Raw genomic sequence first — 11,552 nt, 5'->3', positions numbered from 1 at the left:
ATTTTAATTTTTTTTTTTTTTTTTTTGTATATTATTGTATTTTCGAAAATTGCTGCTTTTTTTATTTAAGTATTAGTTAAATTAAATTTTTGTGGTAGATTATTATATTTTCGAGAATCTTCCCAATATTGCTGCTTTAAATTTTTATTGTATATTATTGTATTTTTGAAAATCTTTCCGATATTGCTGCTTTCTTTATTTAAAGATTAGTTAAACTAAAATTTGTTGTATATTATTGTATTTTCGAAAATCTTTCAAAGATTTCTACCTTCTTTTAGTAAAGATTAATTAAATTAATTTTTTTTGTGGTATATTATTGTATTTTCGAATTTTTTTTTTTAATATTGCTGCTTTTTTTTATTTAAAGATTAGTTATATTAAATTTTTGTTGTATATTATTATATTTTCAACGAAACCGTCTCTACCCCAATGGAAGTAGAGCAGAATATTACCTTATTAGCTACACAACCATATGATCCAAACCCACATCGAAAATTGCTCCCTAAGAATGAATGCTTTGTCCTTAGACTCAGAGCTTATGTCGCAAAAAGCCCTGATGTATTGATCATTTCATTAAACACTCGAAACCCACGAGAAAAAAACAGAGAAAGACTTGGAAAAGCTACAAGAACTCAAAGAAAATGGAAGAACGGGAAGAAAACAACATACATAACCCAATAGCGGAAACTCCAATGTCAGCAATATGCAACTGAAAATGGAAGGAACAATCCTGCGTTGCAATCCCTCACCAAGCTTGATTTTTCATTTATAAGTGTCTAACAATAGCTTAGCGAAAAAGTGAAACGCATAAATTTATCTCTCTTAACTCATAATTAATTAATTCTACCTCTCCTAACCCATAATTAATTAATTTTACACCTTCCTATCTAAATCACTTTTAAAATTTTAATGTTGATCATGTAACTCCCATTTCCGTTCGGGATTTGCAGGTCCACACAAAGTTAAATATTTGTTTAAGTTACTAATTCCATATAAAAGATATTAACCAATTATTAAATTAAATTTTTGTTATATATTATTGTATTTTTGAAAAATTTTCCAATATTGCTGTTTCTTTTATTTAAAGATTAAATTAAATTTTTGTTGTATATTATTGTATTTTCGAAAAAATTTCAAATATTTATGCTTTTTTTATTTAAAGATTAGTTAAATTAAATTTTTGTTGTATATTATTGTATTTTCGAAAAATTTTCAAATATTTATGTTTTTTATTTATTTAAAGATTAGTTAAATTAAATTTTTATGGTATATTATTGTATTTTCGAAATTTTTTCAAATATTGTTGTTTTTTTATTTAAAGATTAGTTAAATTAAATTTGGTGGTATATTATTGTATTTTCGAAAATCTTTTCAATATTGCTGCTTTTATTTTATTTGAAGATTAGTTAAATTAAATTTTGTATTTTCGAAAATCTTTCCAATATTGTTGTTTTTTTTATTTAGAGATGAGTTAAATTAAATTTTTGTTGTATATTATTGTATTTTCGAAAATCTTTCCGATATTTTTTTATTTAAAGATTATTTAATTTTATTGGTGTGGTATATTATTGTATTTTTTAAAATCTTTCCAATATTACTATTTTTAGATTAATTAAATTAAATTTTTGTTGTATATTATTGTATTTTCGAATTCTTTCAAAGGTGCTTTCTTTTATTTAAAGATTAATTAAATTAAATTTTTATTATATATTAGTGTATTTTCGAAAATCTTTCAAATATTTCTGATTTATTTTATTTAAAGATTAGTTAAATTAAATTTTTGTTGAATATTATTGTATTTTAGAATTTTTTTTAAATATTATTTTTTTTTATATAAAGATTAGTTAAATTAAATTTTTGTTGTATATTATTGTATTTTCAAAAATATTCTCATTATTGCTGCTTTTTTTATTTAAGGATTAGTTAAATTAAATTTTTGTTTTATATTATTGTATTTTCGAAAATCTTTTCTCTGTTTTTAGTTAAATATTAGCTAATTTTAATTTTTATTGTATATTATTATATTTTCGAAAATCCCCCATTTTTTTTATTTAAAGATGAGTTAAATTAAATTTTTGTTTTATATTATTGTATTTTTAAAAATCTTTCAAATATTATTACTTTTTTTAAGTTATAAATAAGTTAAATTAAATTTTTATAGTATATTATTGTATTTTCTAAAATCTTTCCAATATTGTTGTTTTTTTAATTTAAAGATTAGTTAAATTAAATTTTTGTTATATATTATTGTATTTTCGAAAATCTTTCAAATATTGCTACTTAAAAATTAGTTAAATTAAATTTTTGTTGTATATTATTATATTTTCAAAAAAAAATTCAAATATTATTTTTTTTTTTTATTTAAAGATTAGTTAAAGAGTGAAACGCATAAATTCACCTCTCTTAACACATAATTAATTCCACGTCTTCCAATCTAAATCACTTTTAAAACCCATGTTTGTCACGTAACTCTCTCCTTTCCTTTTGAGATTTGCACGTACACCCAACTTTAGTTATTTATTTCAGTTACTAATTTCATACGAAAGATATTTACCAATTAGTAAATTAAATTTTTGTTGTATATTATTGTATTTTCGAAAATCTTTGTTTTTTTTATTTAAAGATTAGTTAAATTAAAATTTTGTGGTATATTATTATATTTTCAAAAATATTTATGTTTTTTTTTTATTTATAGATTAGTTAAATTAAAATTTTGTTGTACATTATTGTATTTTCAAAAATCTTTCCAATATTGGAGCTTTTTTAATTTAGTGATTAGTTAAATTAAAATTTTGTTATATATTATTGTATTTTCGAAATTCCTTTCAATATTTGTTGTTTTTTTTATTTATTTAGAAATTAATTAAATTAAAATTTTGTGATATATTATTGTATTTTCGAAAATATTTCAAATATTTAAAGATTAGTTAAATTAAAGTTGTGTTGTATATTATTGTATTTTCAAAAATCTTTCCAATATTGCTATTTTTTATTTAAAGATCAGTTAAATTAAATTTTTGTCGTATATTATTGTATTTTCGAAAATCTTTCCAATATTGCTGTTTTTAAGATTAGTCAAATTAAATTTTTGTGGTATATTATTGTATTTTCGAAATTTTTTCCAATATTGTCTCTTTATTTATTTAAAAATTAGTTAAATTAAATTTTTGTTGTATATTATTGTATTTTCGAAAATCTTTCAAATAGTGCTGTTTTTTAGTTAAATATTAGTTAAATGAAATTTTTGTTGTATATTATTGTATTTTCGAAAATCTTTCCAATATTGCTCCTTTTTTGCTTTTTTATTTAAAGATTAGTTAAATTAGAATGGAGTAGATTATAAATGTATATATTAAATACATACATTTATAAAATTATGAACCTAATCACTAGAGTTATTAGAGTTAAATGCACCGGATAAATGAAGGTTGGTATGGTCAATAATGCTTCCCAAAAGATAATAAACACATGTAAAAGTTTATTCGAAAAAGATAGAGATTAGCTCTAAGAAGATAGACTGCAATACCGACCCATTAATTAAGAGAATAGTATTGTAACACCCTCAATTACGTGTATCAATTTTTTGGAATAATTTAATTAATGTAATGGATAATTAAAATTCCTTATTAGTTATAAATATTGAGAATAAATTACACGTTCAAATTTTTATGACATCTTGAGAAGGAAAAGAACCCTAATAATAATAAAAAAGAATTGTTTGTATGATTAAAAATGTCTAAAAAAGTTATTTTTTAGGAAAAAAATATTGCGGTGGGGCCAGAGCCAGCTGACTCCTAAAGTGGGTGCATATAATATAATATTATGTATGTATTATTTGTCTTGAAAAATTTAATAATATTTTAAAAGGCTTGTTTATTTAATTTGATGGAAGCCGAAGGCATTCCATGAGTTGTACTGATTCATTAAATTTGTTTATGCTTTGTCCTCCACTTCTCATGAAAATTTATACATTATGCACACACCAACGTCTCTATATTTTAAGCTTATCCAAGCTCATTCTTAAGAGATATTGTCCATATTTTTCGTTTTAGCTTGTTATGTATCACTGCTAGTCTCACAGTTTTAAAACGCGTTTGTCAAGGAGAGGTTTACACACCATGGTATGAAATGCTTCATTCCCCTTAGATATTGTCCACTTTAGCTCACCCCAAGCCTACCGCTAACAGTTATTATCCGCTTTAGTTCATTGTTTTAAACGCATTAGAGGGAGGTTTCCATACTCTTATATGAAATGTTTCGTTCCCTTCTACAACTAACGTGAGATCTCACAATTCACCCTTTAGGACCCAAAGTCACTGTTGGCACACCGAATTTTCCCTCAAAGGTTAAGCGCGTTTACTAGAAATGTTTCTACAACCTTCTAATAAATACTTTATTCTCCTCTGATGTGAGGTTTCAAATAAGCATATACAAAAATACATACATTTTGAATATTAAAGAAAATTAAATTAATAACCAAATTTTAAGTCTACGGTCAAATAAATAGATAATTAAAAAAATACTAAATTGTATTAGGAGGGGTGAGGGTTGAAAGAGTAGGAGAACGTGGACCAATCAAATGAGTTTCGCGTAGAAGAGGGAAGCATTTAATATCCACATCAGCAGGAGGCAAGTGGCCAGGTAAGCAGATTGTAGTGGAGAGGGGCGTCCACACAGCAAAATGTGTGAGAGGAGCAGGTTAACGAATGAAAAAGAGAGTTATGAGTTATAACAAAGAATCACGATGTTTGAGAGGGAAAAAGACAGCGGCACAAATATCAATACACAAATGAAATGGAAAAAGTTAGTCCAGAAGAAAAGAAAAGGAAAATAAAATTACGTACTTTTTTGTGATCCTTTCCCGACGCACGCATTTCTGCTCCGTCTTACCCTCAGCCCCCCACCTCCTCTTCTTTCTCTCTCGGAATCTCAACAACAATCCAATAAAACAAACCCATTTTCTTCTTCATTCATCTAATCCACTTCAACACTCCGAACACCCAAGAACCAACCCCATGTTTCCATTTCCCCTGCTTTTGGATCTTTCTCTCATGGTACTCTCTAACTCTCTTTGTCTCTTTCTGTGTGTTTAATTTCTTTCTGGGAAAACCGATGTGGGGTTCAGAATGGGTATTCGATTAGTGTCTCTACTTCAAGCCCTTTGCCTCTCAAAGGGCAGAATCCTTTGTTATGTATACTTGTGGGATCTTGTGAATTCGACCCTTTTGTTTGATGGCTTTAAAATGCACGATATTTGGCGGAACTCTTCCTATAAACTTCAATTTGTTGGTATTTGTTGAGTGTTTGCGGTAGGCTGCCTTATCTGTACAATGCATCGCTAGCTATGTCAATCTATACATTTTTGTAGAAATATGTCTCTGCGTCTTTTGAGAAACTTTACATTTCCTTTTAGATAACTTACAATGATGGCTGCTGGTTATTGAAGTCGTCTGCGTGAAGCATTCTTTATGTCACGGCTAAGGGGGCGAGTTTTTATTCCAATGTGAGGGATAGTCTGGTTAAGGGGGCAATGTTGGTTCAAGGAGATTTGAGTTTAGATTTAGTACAAATGTATTCTGGTTCGTTTAAAGATGCATTGAAGCAAACCATGCTGAGCCAGGAAGTTATGTTTAGGAATCAGGTATTGGGAACACAATTCATGATCTCTAATAAGGTTCTTACTAACTGTAACTAGTTGTTCTATTTATCTTCTCATATTGCTTCAGGTTCTTGAATTACATCGATTGTACGATGTACAAAGGATACTGATGCAGAATTTTGGCGTCGAGGAGTTTGACCGACACGGTTTTAGGAAAGCCGGGATGAAATCAACTTTCATGCCATATGCAAATCCTGCAAGATATGATCCATTTATGAAAGAAACCGAAGTTTTCTCGATTCGTATGGTAAATGAGTTTGCTGACTTTTATGAGTATATTATCTTATGAACTAAACAACAGCTTGTTGGATATACTCGAACTCGTTGCAGTGATGAATGACTCAAATCTTTGCTTTTCTGATAGCTTCAAAAGCGGCCAGCTCAAAACTGCAAGCTTCAGCTCAAGCATCTCAATTTGCAGCTTCCTGCAGATCAGTACATCAGCCTCATTGGTAAGGGTTCTCAAATGTACCTGATCTCAATATAATGAAATTCAAAAAGTAAGATTTCTTGTTGTGGTGGTAATCTTTGAGAACCAGACTTGGAAGAGTTAGATCTTTCTCTAGATCTTGGAGTGGGGAACCGAGAAAAGGAGAGCGACAAAGAAATACTTATGCACGAGAAGTCTCGTTGTATGCTCTCTCAAGAAGTTATTGATTTGGAAGATTCGATTGACGACGATGCCGAAAATGTATATTCTTTAGATCTAAATGTTCCAACAATTGAATGCACAGGTAAAGATTGGTTTCATGATCCTTCTTATTGGGATCTTATTTCCATTTAGCATTTCTCAAGTGCTGTCATTTCTGCAGAATCTGAAAATAGCCATGGTCATATCTCAAGTGACTATCTCCCTATCAAGAACCAACAGTTTGGGTCCTATGAAGCAGGATATCTGGACCTTAATGAAGCTCAGAATGATGATTCATCTTGTCACTCGAATGATCTTATTATGACTCGCTATTCAACCTCAACATCGTCATCTGGTTTCAAGGGAGCATTTGGCAAGGTACAACAGGCGAATTGCACCTCCCCTATTAGGGTCAAAGAGAAGAATAACTGTTCTACTGAATCTTCCACACTTGATCAGGATGCAAATGAAACTCACACTACAGAGTCCAAATTTAAGGGAACAAATACATGTGAAATGTATAACACTCAATGGGATGAAGCTCCGATGGAGTCAATAGTAAACGGTTCTAACAACTTCAGGAACTGTCGTGACAACGAAAGTGAAAAATTGGAGGCTATAATTGAGCCTCCTGCTGACAGGCATACAAGGGTTCAAAAGAGTGAAGTATGCTCTGACTGTAATCATGCTGCAGAAGATGGTTGCAACGGAGTATTGACGATTTCGGGCATGTCTAATTGTAATGCAGAAAATGACTCTGGTGGGGAGAAAAAGGTGCAAATTTTGAGTCTCTCTAGTAACCAGTCTTATGAAACTCAAAAGGGGCTGCATAGTACAGAAACCATCTTGTCCACTGAGCAAGATCATAAGTCTTCTTGTAGCATTGAATCAGAACATGATGAAGAATCTTCTGAAATGAAACTTCTACTTCAAAATGCTGCTGAGTCCCTTGTTTCTATGTCTTTGGCTGATTCAGGCGAAGCTCATGATTGTAACACAAAAACAGAATCTAATGGCATGGGAAAAGTTCGGGTGGATCAACCACAGCATTCTTCTGATTCCTTTGAGTTACTAGTTCTAAAGCAAGCAGAAAACGGTGAAGACGAGGAGTTCTCTGTATCGTCGCAGCTGTCTGAAGTAGTTGACCTGGAGAACATGAATGTTGGCTTTAAGTTGAGGCGGGGAAGAAGATTGAAAGACTTCCAGAGAGAGATACTTCCTAGTCTATCCTGTCTTTCAAGACATGAGATTTGTGAAGATATTAACATTATGGAGGCTGTTTTACGGTCAAGAGAATACCGAAAAATCCGAGCTAAAATGCAAGATGGACAGAAATGGAGCGTGCCTACGAAGAGCAAACGATCCAGACGAAGAACCATTTTGTGAAAGTTCTTTCAATGGTGACCTTGCTTTTGAAACACTGCTCAGTTGCAGACTGCAGATTACTTGAAATAACTGATGGGCAAATTATGGGAGTGTTGTAGTTAAATGCAGATTCAGTTTATTCTGAGCATTGAATTGTTGAAACAAACCTGTATAGGAGTGTGTTGTCCCATGGATACATTAGTTTCAACATGTTTCCTACCAGGCTACTCGAGTAAGATAATTGAGAGAATTTGATAGACTAAAAAGTGTTGGAACGAGTTTATTAGGCTGATAGTTCAATCTACGATCGTTAAATTAAGAAACAAAATTATGTAAAATCTTCATTTTAAGTACCAATAAACTGATTCCTTCAAAATGTGTTGCTCCAAAGTTGGGTGAAAATATTGATGCAAATTTCTAGCCATGGCTCGAACTTTAGCGTACATAAATGAACTATGAACTAAAGAGTCGTAACTTTTTCGTTTAAAACAAAAAAGCACTTATTTGGGCATTTTGGAAAAGACGGTCCCAATCCCAATTGGATGTCTTAGTGACACTGCCAGAGCGCGCGAAATCGCCATAAACAGCGCCTTTCCCTTTCTCCTTCTGCTTCTTGTTCCCCCTTTTTCCTCTTTTGACCATTTCTCTCTCGAATTCCTTCCTCGCAGAGCCACAGTTTCGAACCATTTCTCCATTTTATTTATATTTTCATCTTTTCTGTCTTAAACCCATTTCCCCTCTGCCCTTCGCCTTTTGAACTCCCTTCTTTCAGTCAGTGAGGTAGAGTTGTGATAATTTCTCTTTTGGGTTGTATTTTGTCCTGTTATAACCTTCGACAAGACAGCTTACGGAGACGAGGATCCTCGCATCCATGGCATCAGTACTAAGTTCCGCGTTGTGCCTAATTTCCCTCAACCAGGTTTGCTCCTACTGATATTTCTTTAAAACCGTGCATTGTATTGGGAAGCTGTATGTATTCACTGTCTTGTTTCTTGTTAAACGGATCTTGGGGTTCGTTCTTTTTAAGGGAGGAAGATGACTCATTACCCATTTTTGGTTATGATTTGGGAAGTTTGTTGTTCTTCTTCTTTTCTGAAATTTGTTGGGTGTTTATAATGAGACCCTTTGTGTTTTAATGGTTGTTTTATTTTGTTTTGTTTATGTTGATGGCTGCAATGGCAGGTATCATGTTCCAAGACATAGTTTCAGGCATTCATACACTTACTCGTCTCCTTTTGCTTCCCTGCTTACTTGCTTAAGCTAACTAACTACATCTTTTGTAGTCATACTTTCCTGTCTAGAAGTAACGTGCTTGTGTATGAAGCATTTTGATCAAAGTAACATCATGTCATCTACATTCATTCCTGAAATCTAAGGTTGCTTGGAAGGAGTATAAGCTCGGGGTTTTATATTTGCCCTCCGATCTCGTTGGCTATCGGAGCAAAATTTGTTTCTTTAAGGAAACCGAGGAAGCTACCTGGTAGTAATGATGTATACCTACTATGCATTCGTTTAATTATGTAAAAACTCTTCCCCATAGAGTTCTTTTCTTATTTGGAAGCCATAAATGGAATGATATTGTGAGATCCCACGTTGGGGAACGAAATATTCTTTATAAGGGTGTGGAAACCTCTCCATAGTAGACATGTTTTAAAATTGTGAGACTAACGAAGATACATAACGAGCCAAAGCGGAAAATATCTACTAGTGGTGAGCTTGAGCTATTACAAATGGTATCAAAGTCAAACACTTGGTAATATGCCAACGAGGACGCTAGGCCTCCAAGGGGGTGGATTGTGAGATCTCAGATTGGAAACCATTCTTTATAAGGGTGTGGAAACCTCTCTCTAATAGACGCGTTTTAAAAGTGTGAGGCTGACGGCAATATGTAACAAGCTAAAGTGAATAATGTGTGCTAGCGGTGGATTTAGGCTGTTTCAGATATTCACACTCCTTGTCTGTTTCAGGAAATGGTTTTAAGTACAATTAACCATCATCTTACACTCAATATTCTGCCTAGCATAGAAATTGCCAGATTTTTGTCTGGTCCTGAATACATGGAGTAGAATGTTGAAGTTCTTCCTTCTATATCCATACTGAATTTCACTCAACTATCACTATCACCATATCAGGAGAAGTTGTTTCTGAAAAGTACACATTAGGATGTGGCAGTGACTGCCTTGAGATGCATGTTGGAGCCGTCGAGCCACATGAACAAGCATTAGTCGTGAACGACTTGATTGCAATATGAATTTACTTGGTGAGCTACTTTTGATACCGTTATATAAGCTAAAGAAGTTAGGTCAGTGACTCAGTGTGTAGTGGGATATCATAACTTATGGCATTAGAACTATTTGGCACCGGTAGAAAAATCTATGATATAAAAACTGTCATTTCTGGTCCGGATTTGATTCCTGTTTTTGGTTGTTATGAAGTCCTTGTGTCTTTTCTTAAAGCCTCTAACTCAGTGCCCTGAAGCTTTAGTACAAAGACAGTACATAAACAGAGATTCTGTCCTTATTGCAGAATCTGTCTATTTCAGAAAGCAAACCAAATAGTTGATGTAATTGTTCAATATCAACTGGCTATTGACTGCAGATTCTAGTACGTTGACATGGCGAGGAGGATTCGGACTTGTGACCTCGTAGTCGACGGTATTTGTCTAAACCAAAAGACTTATTTTAGGTTGGCTATGTGATATCATTTTAAACTGTTCATTTTGTTGTCTGATTATCTATATGAGAGAAATAAACATTTTTTTGTTATCACTCAATTATTTGTAATCTAAATGAATTGTTTTTCAGAACATGTTAGAGCTGACGATTGAATGTGCTTCCGTCATTGTAACAGTTCAAATTCACCGCTAGTGAATGCTATCTGCTTGGATCCATTACATATTGTCGTCAATCTTACGGTTTTAAAACACGTTTACTAGGGAGAGGTTTCTACACCCTTATAAGAAATGTTTTGTTCTCTTCTCCAACTAATGTGGGATCTCACAGTTGATTCTTTTTTTCTTCTGTCTAGGATCTTCAAAGATTACTTATTTTTGTGAAGTACCCTAAACCGTTCTTGTAAACAATTTGAAAAGAAAAGTGAAAGAACTGTGGTTTTAGATCTCTCAAACAGTTGCTTTCTTGTTTTGGAGTATGGTTAGGTGAATTGCTGCTGGTTACATTATATCCCTGTTTTCGTGGACCCCTTTGAATGTGGAGCCAAGTTACTGAATATTTGAGACATGCTCATGTGTGCAATTTTTCGACATCTCTTGTCGACAAATACTGCAATGATGTTACTTGACGATGCAGGGTCGGACGTGATTGAACGGTAAGCCATCGTTCGTGCTAGAAGTGTACCATGAATGCAGGAAGATGAGTTTTCATCCATTGATGCAGCAAAGATAGATTATACATGTTGACAGCTTCTCAATTCCCAGCTTCAACTCAAAGCCAAATGTGACAAAGCAAACCACCATCTCTTTCAACCACTGCCCCCACTCCAACATAAAAGAAAAAAAGAATAAGAATCTGTTGAAATGCCATTTTCACTATTCAATGATTTGGTGAGTTTGGGTAGGTGCCTTAAATACGAAAGAAAATGGCCTATTTTGATCCATCTATCTTTCATCTTGTCTCAAATCAATGGTATGATATTGTTCATCAACCGATGCGGCTTTATTCTTGGAACCCGACACGTTTATCATGTCATTGGGTTTGCTTGGAAGTATAGACTTAACTTTTTTTATTTTTTATTTTTTGTTAAATAGGAGAAATTTTAATTTATATGCCTTTCATTTTGTGTGAAGGAAAGTAAGAATTGACTTGCCCTGTACTTGATGCCCATTTCTTTGTTGGAATGGAACAACTCTCTTTAGCTTTTTTTTTTTTTTTTTTTTTT

The 11,552-nt window shown here is 32.2% G+C and overlaps 1 protein-coding gene and 2 long non-coding RNA genes across 5 annotated transcripts; all 3 read left to right on the top strand.

The window, feature by feature from the left end:
• The first annotated feature begins 4,855 nt into the window (after window positions 1-4,855).
• On the top strand, window positions 4,856-7,926 carry LOC111491562. 3 transcript variants are annotated; one of them, XM_023140525.1, is made up of 6 exons: window positions 4,856-5,054; window positions 5,414-5,641; window positions 5,727-5,906; window positions 6,024-6,111; window positions 6,199-6,399; window positions 6,472-7,926. In XM_023140525.1, the coding sequence occupies exons 2-6, from the start codon at window positions 5,531-5,533 to the stop codon at window positions 7,674-7,676; spliced, it is 1,785 nt and encodes a 594-aa protein (XP_022996293.1). In that variant the 5' UTR covers window positions 4,856-5,054; window positions 5,414-5,530; the 3' UTR covers window positions 7,677-7,926. The 3 variants fall into 3 exon arrangements, with proteins under 3 accessions (XP_022996293.1, XP_022996292.1, XP_022996291.1); XM_023140524.1 differs by having other exon boundaries at window positions 6,193-6,393; XM_023140523.1 differs by having other exon boundaries at window positions 6,193-6,399.
• Window positions 7,927-8,194: 268 nt separating this feature from the next.
• LOC111490991 lies at window positions 8,195-10,709 on the top strand. The gene is made up of 3 exons (XR_002719654.1): window positions 8,195-8,574; window positions 10,182-10,340; window positions 10,460-10,709. It is a non-coding gene; the product is annotated as an uncharacterized LOC111490991 (long non-coding RNA).
• A 12-nt stretch (window positions 10,710-10,721) lies between these two features.
• LOC111490992 lies at window positions 10,722-11,531 on the top strand. Its single transcript, XR_002719655.1, has 2 exons — window positions 10,722-10,874; window positions 10,964-11,531. It is a non-coding gene; the product is annotated as an uncharacterized LOC111490992 (long non-coding RNA).
• Window positions 11,532-11,552: the final 21 nt, after the last annotated feature.

Source organism: Cucurbita maxima, unplaced genomic scaffold (assembly GCF_002738345.1).
Source record: "Cucurbita maxima cultivar Rimu unplaced genomic scaffold, Cmax_1.0 Cma_Scf00016, whole genome shotgun sequence".
Taxonomy (NCBI): Eukaryota; Viridiplantae; Streptophyta; class Magnoliopsida; order Cucurbitales; family Cucurbitaceae; genus Cucurbita; species Cucurbita maxima.
The sequence above is the reverse complement of the archived record's forward strand: the minus strand, read 5'-3'. Positions and strand labels throughout refer to the sequence as shown.

Coding starts and splice junctions, on each gene's coding strand:
- LOC111491562 (XM_023140523.1), top strand. CDS start 5,531: ATGTTGGTTCAAGGAGATTTGAGTTTAGATTTAGTACAAATGTATTCT. Junction 5,642..5,726: donor AAGTTATGTTTAGGAATCAG/GTATTGGGAACA, acceptor ATATTGCTTCAG/GTTCTTGAATTACATCGATT. Junction 6,112..6,192: donor TCAGTACATCAGCCTCATTG/GTAAGGGTTCTC, acceptor GTAATCTTTGAG/AACCAGACTTGGAAGAGTTA.